Consider the following 19,111-nt stretch of genomic DNA (forward strand, 5'->3'; position numbering starts at 1 on the left):
AAAAGGATCCCATGATCCACAGTGTCAAAAGCAGCTGTCATGTCAAGAAGCACTTACATAGCTGGGTTTCCTGAGTCAATGGTTACCATTAGGTCATTACAAACTCTCAGCAGTGCTGTCTCAGTGCTGTGAGAAGATTTGAAGCCAGACTGAAACTTCTCATAGATATCATTGTCAAACTGATTGAATACCGCATGTGAAAAAGAAACTGCAAGATCAGAGCTAGGGCCTGCAGATGAGAGAGCAGGTGGCCTAAGAACAGAATTTTTTTCAATAAAAAATTTGAGAAAACTCTCACAGAGAGTAAGTGAGGGTACCACTGGAGAGTTGTCACAAGGATTAACAAGGGAGTTAAAAATATTAAAAAGAACTTTAAATATTAAAAAGGCTTGTGACTATTACAGGAGACAAGATTGGAGAAATATTGCATTTTAGCAGCCTTAACAGCATTCTGGTAGACAAACAGGCTTTCACGAAGAGCTTCTTTAGAAACAAGAAGCTTGGCTTTTTTCCACTTTCTCTCAGCGCGCCGACATGCGCACCTGAGAGCACGCGTGGAGTCATTAAGCCACGGTGCTTTGAATGCTTTTTTACGCACTGTTCTGAAAGGCGCAACCGAATCAAGGATATCTGTGCAAATAGAATTAAAATTACTTAAAAGATCCTCGGTTTTGAGAGCGTGATTTTCATCCAGAGTGCTGAGTATATCGCCAGAAATGGTATAGTTGTTATACATGGCTGAAAACTGTGATGCGGTTTGGGCATTAACTGTGCGCGAACGGTGCATCAAAGCACAGGTTTCTGCACTCAGACATGGAATTAATACAGTAAAGAGCACAGGCAGATGGTCAGAGATAGCAGCTGATTCACAGATTTCAATTACGCTCACAGATAAATTATATGATAAAACCAAATCTAAAATGTGCCCTTTCTCATGAGTCGGGTTTTTAACCCACTGAGCAAGATTAAAAGATTCAATGAGATTTAAAAAATCAATGACCAGTGGTCTTGATCTACAGCAGACATGTATATTAAAATCTCCAGAAATAAGAAAATGATCATATTTCACAGAGGCTCCTGACAAAAAATCTGCAAAATCACAGATAAAATTCTTATTAAACTTTGGAGGGCGATAAACAACCGCAAACATATCAGAGATGGAGGAAAATTGTAGCACAAAATTTTGGAGTTCAAAGCTGGAGTAGGTGGCAGATGGAATAAGATGGCACTGAAAGCTGGATTTAAACACCGAAGCCAGACCGCCACCTTTGCCGGTGCTCCAAGGGGAGCTGAGGAATAGACAGCCGGGAGGAAGAAGTTCAGACAGCGGTGTACACTCACCATCCCAAAGCCAAGTCTCTGTCAGGAGCATAAAATCCAAGTTCCGTGAAGTAAAAAAGTCATTCAATAAAAACGTTTTGTTTACCAATGACCTGGTGTTAAGTAAAGCCACACGAAGTTGAAGCTCCTCTGTAGCCGGCGACACAGCACGTTTCAGCGGCCGAAGCAGGTCAAGTGTAGCGCCGCCTCTCTGGCCCCGGAGTTGACAACAGCGTCGTAGAAAATCATGCAGGACCGGGCACTGGTCAGGAAGGGACGAGAAGCCGGCGCTCGGAGTAGTCAAAGGCCCCGAGAGGACAGGATGAATCCAGCAGTCCCTCACGTGCAGCGCGCCATACTGCGGGGAAATGGCGTCCATCATGGAGTGAATGAGCACTGGGTCTTCCAAGAGTAATTGCTAGATAGGCCTTGAGTTTCACGCTCACACCACCTCGTTTTCCCCGTCTCCTGAAGCGCCTTTTCCGAGAATGTGAGCAGGGGAAATGCAGTAGGTGCGCAGGGACTTCGGTAAGCATAGGTGGGAGACTGGTGTATTGTTTACCTAGTCTGGATTTTGTTAATGATAGCAAATCACTGAGAGCCCTAATATTAAGAAGGGCCTGGCGATTATAAACAATCAGAGCAGATACATCTTGGCTAAATACACATAGCATTAAGATAACTGCAAACAGTAAGCCGAGTAGGCGAGGGAGACGAGGCTGACGGCTTGCCACCACAGGCGCCATCTTGCCTTTTCAATTAGGTGAAATATATATATATATATATATATATATATAGTATTGTGCAAAGGTTTTAGACACCAAAGCAAATTACGCTAATCCATTTATCTCAGCAATACTAGTGTTCTGCCTGAAAAAAGCACCACGTATGATTGAACAGATGCAAATAAACATACATACATAAATTATATCCTGAGCTGTAGAACAAAGTTTAGTCCCAGATTTCTCCTGGATGCATTCAGCCAGCATGGTAATATTTTCAGTTCCATCAGCAGCTCATCTGATTTAACATCAGTAAGCTCTGATTTACCAAACCAGGTGTTGGAGCCATTTTTATCTTTGGCAATTCTATACCAAGGTCACTTATGTTCATAACCCACTAAATGTTTCCCTCATGTGTTGCATACCGGTCACTGCATCCAAGTTTTCAGGGTTATCGGGTCCTTGTAAGGGAATGAGGTAGACCTAGCTGGTGCCCAGTCAGAAGAGCAAACACTTTTTCCACCGCAAGCTGTAATTGATTTGTTTATTTATTATGAGTTATTTGTTACTTTCATATGTTGTGCTTTGCTTAAATAAACATCAACTAAATATCAAGACAGCATCTGCGTGTGAACTGAAGTTTGGCTGGGACACCAGGTGTTGATATGATGAGAACTATGAATAACACTACTAAACTCAGAGATGGAGGAGAGATAGTGAATGAGACACAGTGATGTAAAAGCACTGCTTTTTGTAAAGTTGCTTTGTTTTTATTTATTGTAATGCTCGTGTTTTACTGATAAACACTTACTGCCCAGATTAGAAGCTTTTTCTTTACTTAAAATTCCCACAAGTGCCTAAAACATTTGCACAATACTGTATATATACTTAATGTATCACAGTAAAGTATATTTATTATTACTGAAACAAATAAGAATACTGACTGGAGTCTTCTCAGTTTACAGTGTGAGTCCTGTAGTAAATCACACAGTTGTTTCACTCTGGAATCTCCTGAAAGTCCTGCTGGATTCCTGTTCAGGTTCAGCTCTGTCTGCAGTAAGACATTCAGTCCCAGATCTGCAGAAAGAGAAGCCCAGGCTTCATCTGCAGCAGGAGTCTTCAACAGCCTGTAAAGAGAGGAGATTGTTTTAAAAAACACACCAAAAAAACACCTCGCCCAGAGCCTTTAGCAATCAACTATAAAATATACTTAAAAATGTGCACAGTAACTATAAGTTATTTTTAGTTATATTTATTTCTGGCATTTAGAAGAATTGATATTTATGTTCCGTACATGGGCTTAATAAATGTAGCTTAATATAGCAGATATAGGCTTTCTGCTGTTTGAGAATTTGACACATGCTCATTTTCTCTCAATCTTTGTCACATCCTGCAGTTTAGAAAATAAAAAACGAAAAGCACTTTGACTGAACATAAATTTATTTTATTTCACTTTGCTATTATGTAACTGAAATTCACTTTCATATTTTTTATATTTGAAAAAAAAAAATCTAAGCACATCGCTTCTCACACTGCCTGTTAATTATTAAAAACTTAAAAAAAATGTGAAATACACAGATCCATGAAGCTATATCTTAGCTTTATATAGTTCGTTTATTAACACCAAGGTACATTTATTAAAATATAAAATACTCTGCTCAAAAATAAAAATAAAAGGAACACTTAAACAACGTAAAAACAATGTAACTCCAAGTCAACCACACTTCTGTGAAATCAACCTGTGCAGTTAGGAAGCAACACTGATTGCTACCTCCTCCTTTGTGCAAGGAGGAAGAGGAGGAGCAGTGCAAGAGCCCTGCAAAATGACCTCCAGCAGGTCACTAATATCCCTGTTTCTACTCAAACTGTCAGAAACAGACTCAATGAGGGCATTATAAAGGCCCGACATCCGCAAGTGGGGCTTGTGCTTACAGCCCCACACCGGGCAGGGCGATTGGCATTTGCCAGAGAACACCAAGTTTGGCAGATTGGCCACTGGCACCCTGTGCTCTTCACGGATGAGAGCAGGTTCACACTGAGCACATGTGACAGACATGACAGAGTGTGAAGACTCCGTGAAGAACGTTTTGCTGCTTCAACATTCTCCAGCATGACCAGTTAGGCAGTGGGTCAGTAACGGTGTGGGGATTTCTTTGGAGGGCCACACAGACCTCCATGTGCTCACTAGAGGTACCCTGACTGCCATTAGGTACCGGGATGAGATCCTCAGATCCATTGTGAGACCATATGCTGGTGCAGTGGGCCCTGGGTTCCTTCTGATGCAGGACAATGCTAGGCCTCATGTGGCTGAAGTGTGTCAGTAGTTCCTGCATGATGAAGGCATTGATGCTATGGACTGGCCTGCCTGTTCCCCAGACTGGGACATCATGTCTCGTTCCATCCACCAACACCACACTGCACCACAGACTGTCCAGGAGTTGACTGACGCTTTAATCCAGGTCTGGGAGGAGATCCCTCAGGAGAACACTTCCACCTCATCAGGAGCATGCCCAGGCGTTGTAAAGTTGTACGTGGAGCCACACACACTACTGAGCCTCATTTTAACTTGTCTTGAGGAATTTCCACTGAAGGTGGATCAGCCTGTCATTTGATTTTCCACTTTGATTTTGAGTATGATTCCAAGTCCAGACCTCCATGGAATAATAATTTTGATTTACATTAATCATTTTTATGTTATTTTGTTCTCAACGCATTCCACTATGTAATAAATAAAGATTTTCAACTGGAATATTTTATTAATTGAGATTTAGGATGTTATTTTAGTGTTCCCTTTATTTTTTGAGCAGTGTATAGTAATTAATTAAAAGTCCCGTCCAGCACTCCAAAATGCCACACGCACGACATGTTGGAGCAGCGTGTCCCATTGCACGCTCCACACACCTTTTACGCATTTTGAGTGGCACAAGGCATATTTTTTGCGCCTTCACAAAACCAAAGACACAGGAAACGCCCCAAAATCAATCTGCGCAAAGCACAACTCAACAGTGCACTATAGATTGCCAAAATAGGTCCCTGTATGTGTGTGTTTCTGTAAATAAGATTATGTGCTTGCATGCTTTGTCTACAGTGTATCACAAAAGTGAGTACACTACTCATATTTCTGCAGATATTAAGGCATATTTTTATGTGACAACATTGACAAAATTACACGTTGACACAATGATGAACTAGGCTGTGTGCAGCTTACATAACAGTGTAAATTTATTCTTCCCTCAAAGTAACTCAATATACAGCCATTAATGTCCAAACCACCGGCAACAAAAGTGAGTACATCCCTTAGAAACTACACCCCTAAATGTCCAAACTGAGCAATTCTTGTCATTTTCCCTCCACAATATCATGTGTTACTAGGTATCAGGTGTGCATAGGGAGCAGGTGTGTTTAGTTTTGTAGCACAGCTCTCAAACTCTCTCATACTGGTCAGTGAAAGTTCCAACATGGCTTCTCATGGCAAAGAACTCTCTGAGGATCTTAAAAAGAATTGTTGCACTACATGAAGATGGCCAAGGCTACAACACCCTGAAACTGAGCTGCAGCATAGTGGCCAAGATCATCCAGCATTCTAAAAGAGCAGGGTCCACTCAGATTGTCTCAAGCATGTGTGGTGGCAATCAGGTGAGGAGTACAAATATAAGTGTGCCGTGCTGACAGTCAAGCATGGTGGTGGGAATGCCATGGTCTGGGGCTGCATGAGTGCAGCAGGTGTTGGGGAGCTACATTTTACTGAGGGACACATGAACTCCAATATGTACTGTGAAATACTGAAGCAGAGCATGATCCCCTCCTTCTGGAAACTGGGTCACAGGGCAGTGTTCCAGCATGATAATGACCCCAACACACCTCTGAGACGATCACAGCTTTATTGAAGAGGCTGAGGGTAAAGGTGATGGACTGACCAAGCACATCTCGAGACCTAAACCCAATAGAACATCTGTGAGGGAGCGCCAATTCTTAAATATCCGCCAGCTCATGCCCAGAAAAAGTTAAGGGAGTTTGGAAAATAATGGTGGCCATACAAAATATTGACACTTCAGGAACTTTCACTAAGGGGTGTACTCACTTTTGTTGCCGGTGGTTTAGACATTAATGTCTGTATATTGGGTTATTTTGAGGGAAGAATAAATTTACACTGTTATATAAGCTGCACACAGACTACGTTTCATTGTGTCAAAGTGTCATTTTGTCACTGTTGTCCCATGAAAAGTTATACTTAAATATCTGCAGAAATGTGAGAGGTGTACTCACTTTTGTGATACACTTTACAGTATGTCTCTTGAAACAATTTTACCTTAAAGTGAAAATATTATGTGTTTATATTACAAGATTTATTACTAGATGTATTTGATGTAGTGTCTCTCTCTGGTGTTTCTAGTCTAGTTTTTAACCTAGCTATAGTTATTTGGTGCAGTACGCTGGCATGTATGCAACTATGTGCTGAACTATAAATGTAAAAATTAGTTTGTTAATTACAGTCTGAAAGATACCACAGCTCATGTATAATAGAATAAATGTATTTCTCGTACCTCAGTGTCTTCAGTTTATAGTTTGGATCCTGTAGTAAATAATAAAGATTCATCACATTTTTGTTTCCAGGGTCATTTCCTCTGAGATCCAGCTCTATCAGATGTGATGAGGTGTTTGATTTTAAAGCTGAAGCCAGAGAAGCATAGCCTTCTTCTGATACACTGCAGTCTGAGAGACTGAAGAAAAGACAGATATTACAATAAAAAAATAATCATTATAAAAAATCATGATTATCTTTGTTTAGCTTTAGTAAAACACTAACTTCAGCAACTTCAGTTTGCTGTTTGAGTTCTTTAGCAGATTAGATATCTCTTTCACTCCAGAGTCCCCTAGTTCATTCCCACTCAGATCCAGCTCTATCAGGTGTGAAGGTTTAGAACACAGAGCTGCTGATAGAGAAGCACAGTCTCGCTCTGTAATACTGCAGTTATTTAACCTACAAGAGAAGAAAAGGCATAAATCAGAAATAATTATAACTTTGTTATTGTGATTCTTCAGTCTCACTAATATACAGTAATATAAAAACAAAACATTAATATACTTTATAGAGTGCATTTTAAAATCTTACTTCAGTATCTTAGTTCTGCAGTGTAAATCCTTCAGTAGATCAGAGAGCTGCTGCACTGCTGAGTCTCCTGTTATTTTCTCACTCAGATTCAGCTCTGTGAGCAGTAAAGGGTTTGTTCCTAGAGCTTTAGTCAGAGAAGCACAGAAATCCTCTGCAGCAGAGCTGTTCAGCAGTCTGGAGATAAAGAATATTGTTACATTTCTATTGCCTTTTTATACTGTCCCTGATTACATTGATCTTTTTTACGTTTAAAAAAATAAACACGACATGTTTTAGTTGATCCTAGTGGCAGAAAGGGTAGAATAAATTCTACAAAATTAGCTCACCTAATTGTCTTCAATTTTCTGTGTGGATTATTTAGTAAATCAGTGAGCAACTTCACTCCTGTGTCTCCAGGATCATTGTCTCTGAGATCCAGCTCTACAAGGTTTGATGCAGAGTTCGATTGCAGAGCTGAAGCCAGAGTAGCATATCCTTCCTCTGAGATGCAGCAACTACTGAGACTAAAAAACACCAATAAAAAACAGAATAAACAAAGTGAACACTTGCAGTAAGACACTGTATTTAGTAATGTAGTATTTGTGAGTGATGGAAAAAACACGTTTTTCCTGTAAGGTTTGCTAGACTGGAAATCTTCTAGCATGTGACAATTTTGCAGTGTGGTATGCCGTAGGATTGTTATGCATATTTTATGCAATAATGTTGCCCCTATAAACTGATACCACTCATATTGTAGTGTTTTGCTATATAGTGAACTTACTAGGGAACAACTGAGCTGAGACTAATGATCACATTTTATGAGCAGATAATATTGTGCTGCTCCTTGGACAATTGCTGCATCTTTTACCCCTTTTATTTGCGTGTGCATGTGTTGTGTGTGTGTGTGTGTGTGTGTGTGTGTGTGTGTGTGTGTGTGTGTGTGTGTGTGTGCGTGCGTGTGTGTGTGTGTGTGTGTGTGTGCCAAAATGCACACCTGCTTTGCACATGCAGCCTGCTTTATCCCATGAAACACTATTAGTGCAATACATTCTGAGCAGAGATTATTAAAAGTACTCCAGTGAAATCAAAAAACAATTAACACGATTAAAATAAGTTTTATAATACTGTCCCATATTGTATATATTACAATATGATTTAGCTGCTTTAAAATATACATATTTATGCCCATATTTTACTTACTTCACTTTCTCCAGTCTAGAGTGAGGATTCTTCAGTAGATCAGAGAGCTTTTGCAGTCCTAACCCATCTAGCTTATTCTTGTTCAGATCCAGAACTCTCAGGTGAGACGGATTTACGAGCAAAGCAGAAATCAATTTAGCACAATCTCTCTCTGTAATACATTTTTTAAATATCCTACAGAGAAAGAAAATACAAACAAAAATAAAAACAAACTTTCTTAATTTAATAAAAATATCTAATAATTAAAATCTTAAAATAGTTAATAATAATAGGTTTTAAACACTTTTGTCTGCATATTGTATCTTGTGTCAAAATTATACACATAAATATACACATTTATTTTTTGTTCATTGATCAGTAATATTGGCTAGTGATATATATTTTTGAGTAAGCTTCCATTACTGTCATTCACAAACCCATCAAAAAACAATTTAAATAGCTCAACAATTATTCTAATTTCTCTAAATCCAAAACAAAATGTTCAATGCTATCTTAGAATTATTTAAACCCTAATTACATGCATCTATAGTACTTTTGTTATCTATAGTATCTTTTGCTATTTTGATCTGCTACAAACGAGAAACATAGGCAGATACCATTTTTAGCATCATTACTGAGACATTTCAGACACCTTTAAAACTCATTACAATTTTCAATTGTGTTCAAGTCAAGGAACTGTGATGGCTACTACAGAATTTTTTAGGACTTCTTCCAAAACCAAGATTGAATGTTCTTTAACATATACTTTGTATAATTTTACCTATTGAAAGGTCCAGCCACACCAAAGCTTCAGACATACCCAAAAAATTCCACAGAACTGAATCCTAAATCTACTAATGTGTTTTTGAGCATACAAGACCTGACCTTTCTTGAGCTTTGGAGCCAGAAAGCGTGTATGGGAATGGAGTCCATTAGCGTTTAGTATACCGTATTATTCTATAGACAACAACTCAGGCTCTGTTTAAAACTGTATATTAATTATTTCACTGCTTACGTGAGTTTCTGCAGTCTGCAGTGAGGATCCTCCAGTAGAGCAGACAGCTGATTAACTGAAATCTTTTCTGGTTTAATGTTGCTCAGATCAAGCTCCCTCTGCAGTAAAGGTTTTTTTTTCAGAATTTGTTTAAGACGAGTGCAGGCTTTCACTGCAGCATCACTTTTCAGCAGCCTGTAGAGGGACCAACAGTACAGATACATTAATTAAACAATGATGGATAAAACACTGGTTATATTAGTTATCTTGTGGTAAAAAATACAGCGATTCTGGTATCAGAGCGTTTATACCATTATTGTGTAATTATATAAGATGACAATTAAATCAAATCTATAATAAATGTCTGCAATGGGCTGGAATGGGTATAATAGCTTTGTATGCTTTGCTTTGACAATACTATATTTCTAAACATCAGCATCAGTTGTCACCATATGAGGTATTTAGGTTAACGTCGGTGAGGAGAGAACACAATGCTGATTTTATTGTGTTTTTATTTCTACTTAATCTCTAGATATGATTGTCTCTTCTTGTAATTCTACTTTAATCGAAAGTAATGTTGCTAAATTTAAGTAATATATTTCACATATAGTAAAAAATAGTAAATGTTTTAAGAATGGATTGTTAATTAAAATTTTCATTACCTCAGAGTTTTCTTTGAATTCATGAATACAGAAGTAATCAGCTCAACTCCTTTGTCTCCGGGGTCATTCCCACTCAAATTCAGCTTTGTCAGGTGTGATTTGGGGTTTTCTTTTAGAGCAGAAGCCAGAGCAGCATATCCTTCCTCTGTTACACTGCAGGATGAAAGACTAAAGACAGACACAAGTATACAGTGTAATTAATCCTAGCAGTACAGTACAGTTTTATAATCCTTCCTCAGAAAACACCATCATTTTCCTTCAAGTGATTTCATACTATGCGCTCTATTTTAGCAATCTATAGCACACTCATCAATTGCACATCGTTCAGTTTGATTTAGGGGCGTGTTGTGTATCTTTGGTATCATTAGGTTTAAAAAAATACACCTACAGCTCGAAACGCAAAAGGTTTGCCAGCTGTCATTTCCTTTAAGATGCAGGTGCGCTCTGATTTTGGTGCCTTGGGATCTTAGCAGCGCTGTGCTTTTGTGCATCTCAGCAAAGGATACTGACCTGCGCGTTTACTCTGTGAAGCTATGCCAGCAGCTAGACGACTATTTGTGAATTCAATGCAATGATAGACTGTGTAATGGGTCATTTTAATTCTGTGATGTCAGTGCTGGAAAGTACAACAACACTCACTAACTGACATTCGTTTTAATTCCAAATCATGCAAGCAGCACAACAAAACCTCAACCTATCCTTTAAATTTTACAATATTTGATTCACTTTACAGGTACTTACCCATATTAAGCTTATTTAACTGAACTTATTTAACTGAGTTTTATATTATATTTATAGCCGTGCTCTTTCTGAATTCAGCACACTGTGCGTCAATCCTGGTCAAATAATATTATAACATTTCCAAAACTGCACTTGCACAGTGTGAGAGAGAATGAGCATCAGATGCATCGGTTTAATTCTCACACAGCAGAATGCATACATCTGCTATATTAAGCCACAAGTAGTAGTAAGTCTGTGAACTAAACATACATATAAATCCTTATAAATGTCATAAAAAATATAAATAAGTGTAGAGCTGGGCGATATGGCCCAAAAAAAAAAATCTTAGATTAAAAAAAAAAAAAAATCCGATTTTCAATTTAAATCGATTTTTCCCCCTACTAAAATCCCCTAAAAGTCGCTAGAAGTCACTAAATGACATCACGCCTAAGTAAAAAACACTCTAAATATGTTAGAAATTATACAAATGAACTCCAACAAATGAACAACTTCTGTTGCTTTTTAAATAGGCAGTCACGTCTCAAAATAACTTTATTTTTACGTAAATTACATAAATCAGTTTTTTGCCGTGTTGATAATGTTATTATAAGAGCAGTTTTTTTTTGCTTTCTTAAGTTTTCTTTATTTTCAAACCTATTATAGACAAATTGTTGAATAGCTTTTAACAAAGAGTGAATGGTGAATGAGGTGAGTGACTGACTGAGACTGTGTGAGTTAAATTCAGTGAGATTTTTTTCGTGTCACACTGAAGACACTTATATTTATATTTCTGCTCTGTAAATATGGGGCGGGGTCAGTCAGCATGCACAGTGTGTTTGTGGAGCGGTGTGTGTGTGTGCTGAGTGTGAGAGACTGCACTGTGAGTGTTGAGGGCGGGGCTCACGGCAGCACCCGCTGCAGCGCGGTCAGTAACTAAAAAGCATGTGTTTATCTCAGAGTCGCCAGAAGTCTCCAATAACACCACAAAAACTATCGCTAGTCATTTTTTTTTTACAAAAAAAGTCACTAGAGGGTCTGAAAAGTAGCTAAATATAGCGACAAAGTTGGCAACACTGCTCCGCCATCATGTTGTGTGTGTGTAACTGTAAATTCGAATTAATCGATTAATCGCCCAGCTCTAACTAAGAGTAACTAATAATTACTGTGCATGTTTTTAAAGTATATTTTATAGTTATTATGCATTTTACACATTTTACACTCTTTATGTGCTGGTTCTTATGGGATAGGGTTTTTTTTTTGCAAATGTTCAAATGGAAACATTTCTATATGTACAGTATGCGCAACATATGTAAGCAGTATTTGCACTGTCAAAATATTTTAGTGAGTGGTTAAGTGTGGGTTAAGTTTTGCACAGTATGTGCTGTGGTTCCTGAATGGCCTTGGCTGCGGGAGAGCAGTGTGCATGGTGCTCCTGCATGGTTAAGATATGTTTGTGCAGCTGACTGTTGACTGTTGTTGCGCCACCAAGATAGAAACACGCCCGATTTTTACCTGAACACACATCATTTCCAGACCACCAGACCATCAGTGTAGATATATTCCTAAACTCAGACGCTGTGTTAAAAGCATAGGCGTAAGGCGTGAAAATAGACTGTTGAAGGGGTGTAAGATAGCAACAAGCATCGCAACGCGCCTTGCTTAGGATGTACAATAGAGCCCTATGAATGATAATCACAGAAGATCTTACCTCAGTGTTTCCAGTTTACAAAACAGATTCTTCAGTGCTTCACAGAGCTTTTTCACTCCTGAATTCTGCAGGTTGTTGTTACTCAGGTCCAGTTCTCTCAGACTGGATGAGGGGAGAACTGTGGCTAAAGCTGAACAGCTTTCTTCTGTTAGATCATCACTGTTGATCCTAAAAGCAAAAGATCAGGACAGAACCCTGAAGCTGTGAATGCAACATTTAATACCAATTTTTTGTCTGTAATAAAAATGTATATATATTTGTTTACCTTACTATAACATTAGGGTAGTAAGAATGTTTTTTACACTATAATATTTTAAAGTGCTTCTCAACCAGAAGTGTGTGTGTTTAGTAGGAATGACATTTAGATTTTTTTTTATGTTTACATTGCTAATTATAATTGCCAGTTTGTCACCAGGCTATGTAAAAAGCATGAATTAAGGGAAACTGGCACCAAACTTGGAACAATGACTGTGTAAAAAAAATGATGTGTTAAAGACCTGAAACCCATTGAAAAACATCTGAATGTAATCATGTAGAATGTAAATTGGTCACAAGCCATCAAACAAAGCTGCTTGAATTTTTGTGCCAGGAGTGGAATAAGGTCACGCAAAAGCAGTGTGAAAGACTTGTGGAGAGCCTGACAAGATGCATGAAAGTTGTGATTAATATCAGTGTAATTATATATATATATATATATATATATATATATATATATATATATATATATATATATTTATTTTTTAAACTGAGACAAATAAGAATACTGACTGGAGTCTCCTCATTTTGCAGTGTGAGTCCTGCAGTAAAGCACACAGTTGTTTCACTCTGGAATCTCCTGAAAGTCTTGCTAGACTCCTGTTCAGGTTCAGCTCTGTCTGCAGTAAGAGATTCAGTCCTAGAGCTGAAGAAAGAGAAAGCCAAGCTTCCTCTGCAGCAGCAGTCTTCAACAGCCTGTAAAGAGAGGAGAATGTATCAGGAAAATAAAATTTATTATATGCCTTTAAAATATTTGAAGTGTGATTTTACTAATTCAAAGTTTAAGATCTTTATGTTCTCTTTTTTACTAAAAAGCACACAAAAAATAAACTCTAAGACTGTAATACAGCTGCATGCGGTGATTCCTAAGTCCAATTCATTCACTGAAATAAAGGTGCTCCAGCTTATATTTTTAATACCTGTGTGGGATGAAAGTGCTATTGAATATATTGTTTCCACTAGATTAATAAAACTAGATTAATAAAACAATAATAAGACTAAACAGATTAAAGTTAACTAAGTAAATAAGAAACAAAAAAAAGCAGCACAAAATCCCAACAGACCTAACAAGAGAACTCAAGCACATAGACCAATACACAGCATTAGAGACTCACAAAAACACTGAACTAAATAAAATTACAGAAGAAGGGTGAGGAACACCTGGGACAGATAAACGAGGGGTCAGGGTTAAAAACATGACACAAGGTGACAACATTAATGGCTAGGGGCTAAGGTGGAGACAGAACCATGTGCTTGCAGAGCAGATGGGATAGGAAAACAAAACTAGAAAAACAGCAACAAACAGAGAAGCACTACAGGAACTAAAAAATACAAGACATAAAGGGCTAAAGGTGTGACATGTTTGGTGTTTATTTTACTTATACAGTCACTTTCTCCACCCAAATCCTTACAGTGTGTATGTGAAGCACAGACTTCATATCATATTCATATCATCACTGTCCAAAACACAACATTACAGGAAGATAAAACGTACTTTACTTTCAATAGAAGTCAATGTAAAAACAGTTTATTTCAGATTATTTTGGAGAAATGCTAATGGCCCATTCATCAGCAAGTTGTGCATGTTTGCATATGTAGGCTCCTGTGTGTATGCGTACTTATTTGATTAGTTTGTATTGGGATCTCACTGTATTTAACAATTTGGAGATCCTCTACATTAGTTTTGGTCTTTTAATAGATAAATGGAAGAATCTGAAAGGCGGCAATTTTGTTAATAGATGACTTTATAAGGCAGCATGCCAGTATGTGGCATTTGTGTGGAATGAAGCCACTTTATACAACGTTTATTAACTGTAAATGGATATAGTTCTAAGTCATCTTATCTGGTCAGACAAAGACGGGGTTCGCATCAAGCAATTTGTGGGCAGAAATTCTGTAGAAACGTAAAACTGTGTGCACATATACTGTTTGTCTTTTAAAACAATTTGTTTTTAAAGTGAAAATATTGTGTGTTTATATTACTGGATTTATATATATATATATATATATATATATATATATATATATATATATATATATATATATATATATATATATATATATATGCAACTATGTGTTGAACTAGAAATTAAAAATGTAGTTTGTTTATTACAGATACCACAGCTCATATATGAAAGAATAAATGTATTTCTCTTACCTCAGTTTCTTCAGTTCATATTTTGGATCCTGTAGGTAATAATAAAGAGAATTCACTCCTGTGTTTCCGGGGTCATTTCCTCTGAGATCCAGCTCTATCAGATGTGATGAGGTGTTTAATTGTAAAGCTGAAGCCAGAGCAGCATAGCCTTCTTCTGATACACTGCAGTCTGAGAGACTAAAGAAAATACAAATATTACAATAAAAAAAATCATTATAAAAAATTGATGATTTGATTATCTTAGTTTAACTTTAGTAAAGCACTAACTTCAGCAACTTCAGTTTGCTGTTTGAGTTCTGTAGCAGATAAGATATCTCTTTCACTCCAGAGTCCCCTAGTTTATTCCCACTCAGATTCAGCTCTATCAGGTGTGAAGGATGAGAACAAAGAGCTGCTGATAGATCAGCACAGCCTCGCTCTGTAATACTGCAGTCATTTAACCTACAAGAGAAGCAAAAACATAAATCAGAAATAATTATAATTTTGTAATATTGATCATTCAGTCTCACTAAAGCATACAGTAATATATATATATAGTAATATAAAAACAAAACATTCAATTATGTAATAGAGTGCATTTTAAAATCTTACTTCAGTATCTTAGTTCTGCAGTGTAAATCCTTCAGTAGATCAGAGAGCTGCTGCACTGCTGAATCTCCTGTTATTTTCTTATTCAGATTCAGTTCTGTCAGCAGTAAAGGGTTTGTTCCTAGAGCTTCAGTCAGAAAAGCACAGAAATCCTCTGCAGCAGAGCTGTTCAGCAGCCTGAAGGTAAAGAATATTATTACATATTCATTGCCTTTATATACTGTCCCAGATTACATTGTTTTAAATTTATCAAAACCGCAGATGATATTTCAGATGATTCTAGAAGCAATTATATATATATATTTTAATATTTAAACAGGATATAATAAATGTTACAAAACATTTGCTCACCTTATTGTCTTCAATTTACTGTGTGGATTCTTTTGTAAATCAGTGAGCAGCTTCACTCCTGTTTCTCCAGGATCATTGTCTCCGAGATCCAGCTCTATCAGGTTTGAGGAAGGGTTCAATTCCAGAGCTGAAGCAAGAGCAGCATATCCTTCTTCTGAGATGCAGCAACTACTGAGACTGAAAATACACCAATAAAATAAAAAAAACATAAAATAAACAAAGCGAACACTTGAAGTAAGACACTGTATTCAGTAGTGTAGTATTTGTGAGTGATGGAAAAAACACCTGTTTTTCCTGTAAGGTTTGCTAAACTCGAAATCTTCTGGTCTATGAGAATTTTGCAGTGTGGTAAGCTGCAGGATTGTTGTGCATATTGTATGCAATAATGTTTCCCTCATAACTGTTATGTCTCATATAGTAGTGTTTTTCTATATAGTGAACTGACTAGGGAACAAACAAACAACAAACCATCTTTGTTTTTGCCGCTCTGAGGACGTCTGACGCAACAGCACTGCATTGCACTCAGCAGCTAAAGCTGACACTAATGAGCACATTTTATGAGCAGATAATCTTGTGCCGCTCCTTGTAAAGTTCTTGCATCCCTTACCAAGCTGTCTTATTTTTATTTATGCATGTGTTGGCATGCATGTGTGTGCCAAAATGCACACCAGCTTTTCTGACTAACACTTGTTATCAAGCTCTAATAAAGTTACTCTGTAGTCTGCTTTATCCCATTAAACACTATTAGTACAATACATTCTGAGCAGAGATCTGAATTCTGATTTTTGTGCTCTGCTGATTATCTTTAGGCAGGATGGCAGGTATAGAATTCCTCACCACTTTATTTTTTTTATGTATGTATTTGTGTTTGTTCCAACCTGTCCATGTATGCCGGGGTGTCAAACTCAAATTCACAATGGGCCAAAATTAAAAACTGGGACGAAGTTGCGGGCCAAACTCAATATTTATTGGAAAAATTGACAGCAATTGTGCATGTTTTTCATTCTCTGTAGAAATGTTATGATGAACCTTTTTACATGAAAACAAAGTTAAGTTTGTAAATTTAAATCTTACTCTGAAATTTTGCTTTTGGGAACATAGTCTGCTGTGAAAACAGACTATTTTTTATCTCCTCTACCTTTTGGAGCTTGTGCTTTACATCCAGGTCCTTGTACTTGTTGTTGTGTTTCGTTTCATAGTGTCTTCTTATGTTATATTCTTTCATTACAGCCAAGGTCCTTTACATGTCCTTTACATTCGTTAACAGACAATCTGCCTCCCACCTGTCTTGAAAGCTCCTGTTTTCCATTTTTCTCTTGGTCGTTTCTGTCCTTGATGACTGGTAGCAGTCATTCTAATGATTGTCAACAGAAAAGAAGGGGGGTGCTTGGTGGTCTTGACTGACACGCAAACGCACAAAAAAGCATGCTGAGATTTGTAGTATTAGCTGTGCATACACTATATACTGGCGGGCCAGCTGTAATACACATTTGATATAGTCTTGCGGGCCAAATATAATAGCACTGCGGGCAAGATCTGGCCTGAGTTTGACACCTGTAATGTATGCATTTCCTTAAATTTGATTTTGTATTTCTACATTTTACCCTGACATGTATTTGAGTGGGGTGCCAGTAAAGGGAGGCCATGTTGGAAAGCAGATTCTCTAATTGCTTGCATTGAACCGGGGGAATGGGGACATTGTCCCACCCAATATCAGAAACAGGTGGATTCGTCCCCCCCAAAAATGATACCGCAGAACAGGGGCGTCGCCAGAAACGACTCGTTTCACTCAGCTCATCTGTGCTATTAATGAGGAGAGAGGCCACTGAGCGCGGTGTGGGGAATCTTTCCAATCACGGTGCTGGTTCAGGGAAAAAGTTCCGCCTTTCAGTAGAAACAGCCAGTCAGCTAGCTGGTTTTGCTTTTTTGATTTTTCTAAAAGGTAACGTTAGGCTAACCATGTGATAAGATTGTTTCTGATAGCTGGTTAAAAATACTCATCTGAATCAAAACACACAGATAAAGCTCACTTAATAAAATGCAGCTTGTGATAGTCATTGTGACTTGAAGACTAGGATTGCAGTACTTGCTGTAAACTATAATGAAGGAAAATTCTTTAAGATAGCTTAACTAGTTAGCTAGAAGCTGGATGTTGGGGAGATTTCAGTACAATACTTTATGTTGGTAGTTTAAAGCAGTTTCTTAACCCTGGTCACTGCCCTAAAATTCTGGGTTTTTCACCTGATCCAGCAGATCAGCTAATAAACAATCTTTTACTGAGTTTACCTGTTAAAATCACTTAGCTCCCTATAGATCATACAGCAACTATACAGCAACTTAGTGTGTGAATGTTTAAGCAAGTTTGTGAAAAAAGAAAAAGAGAATGTTGCAAAAGTATTTATTTTAATAGGTGAGTTGTGAATGTTGCGAATTGAACTTATTTTAATAGTTCAGGGTTAAAGTTAAGGTTTGTTAGAGTTTGTTCTCAAGTACTGGGTGTAACTTATTATTTAGAGGGGTAGAAGAGACTATTGAGCTGGAGAGAGGAAATGTGGAGAGGACTGTACTGATCAAAAGAAACAACAGGTTAAGAGAAGCAAGACTATGCATACAGAATATATATGTATTTTTTAAAGAGTATTAATAGTGTAGGCCCCTAGTGTAGGACTAATATTTATGAATATTTCTTTCAATAATTTGTTTCAGCATGTCATAAGAGGTAAAAGAACAATTTAGAAACCAGTAATTTGTTTACATTATTACATTGTTAAATTAATTCCATTGTTGATGTATTGTTTTGCATACTTTATTGAGGAATGGATTTACTGATGGAATATATCTGGTCCTCACGATACTAACAGACTAGGAGGGTTTGGGTTATCTAACGTTTCTATTAACTTCTGCCCAAAATCTCTATGAAACATAAAATTACATTCTTTTACATAACTGATCACCATCTTTAGAAGAACTTTCAGTTAAAAACAGGACACAACCCTACTGAGTTTTTTTTTTAAAGAGCGGTGTAAATTTAAATATACAAAATATACAACAGAATTGACAAGCAAAAACGTAATAATAATAATAATAATAATAATAATAATAATAATAATAATAACAATAACAATATATAATCACATAATGTTTTATTTTAAACATTAGGTGAAAACTCATCAGTTTTTGTCATATATGTGACCTTTACTTGAATGTAACTAACAATAGACAGAAGTTAATATTAGCAGATGTGTCCCCCCAATATCAATCTCGCTCTTTCGCCCTTGCATTAAACAGATGCAACCCTACAGAATAACATCACATTAACAGTATTCCAGTGAAATCAATGAACAATAAACACATGATTCAAA

At 37.2% G+C, this 19,111-nt stretch overlaps 1 protein-coding gene across 1 annotated transcript in view; it reads right to left on the bottom strand.

The window, feature by feature from the left end:
• Window positions 1–19,111, bottom strand: part of LOC103032444 (uncharacterized) — a 177,507-nt gene that overhangs the window by 122,836 nt on the left and 35,560 nt on the right. The window contains exons 38-51 of the mRNA XM_049466410.1: window positions 15,750–15,926; window positions 15,402–15,575; window positions 15,078–15,251; window positions 14,811–14,987; window positions 13,166–13,348; window positions 12,398–12,565; window positions 9,970–10,137; window positions 9,329–9,502; window positions 8,335–8,508; window positions 7,482–7,658; window positions 7,156–7,329; window positions 6,850–7,023; window positions 6,587–6,763; window positions 2,987–3,169 (exon numbers count right to left, since the gene is read on the bottom strand). Coding sequence (XP_049322367.1) covers window positions 2,987–3,169; window positions 6,587–6,763; window positions 6,850–7,023; window positions 7,156–7,329; window positions 7,482–7,658; window positions 8,335–8,508; window positions 9,329–9,502; window positions 9,970–10,137; window positions 12,398–12,565; window positions 13,166–13,348; window positions 14,811–14,987; window positions 15,078–15,251; window positions 15,402–15,575; window positions 15,750–15,926 — 2,454 coding nt within the window. The remainder of the gene's footprint in view (window positions 1–2,986; window positions 3,170–6,586; window positions 6,764–6,849; window positions 7,024–7,155; window positions 7,330–7,481; window positions 7,659–8,334; window positions 8,509–9,328; window positions 9,503–9,969; window positions 10,138–12,397; window positions 12,566–13,165; window positions 13,349–14,810; window positions 14,988–15,077; window positions 15,252–15,401; window positions 15,576–15,749; window positions 15,927–19,111) is intronic.

This window comes from Astyanax mexicanus, chromosome 17, assembly GCF_023375975.1.
Source record: "Astyanax mexicanus isolate ESR-SI-001 chromosome 17, AstMex3_surface, whole genome shotgun sequence".
In the NCBI taxonomy this organism is placed as follows: Eukaryota; Metazoa; Chordata; class Actinopteri; order Characiformes; family Acestrorhamphidae; genus Astyanax; species Astyanax mexicanus.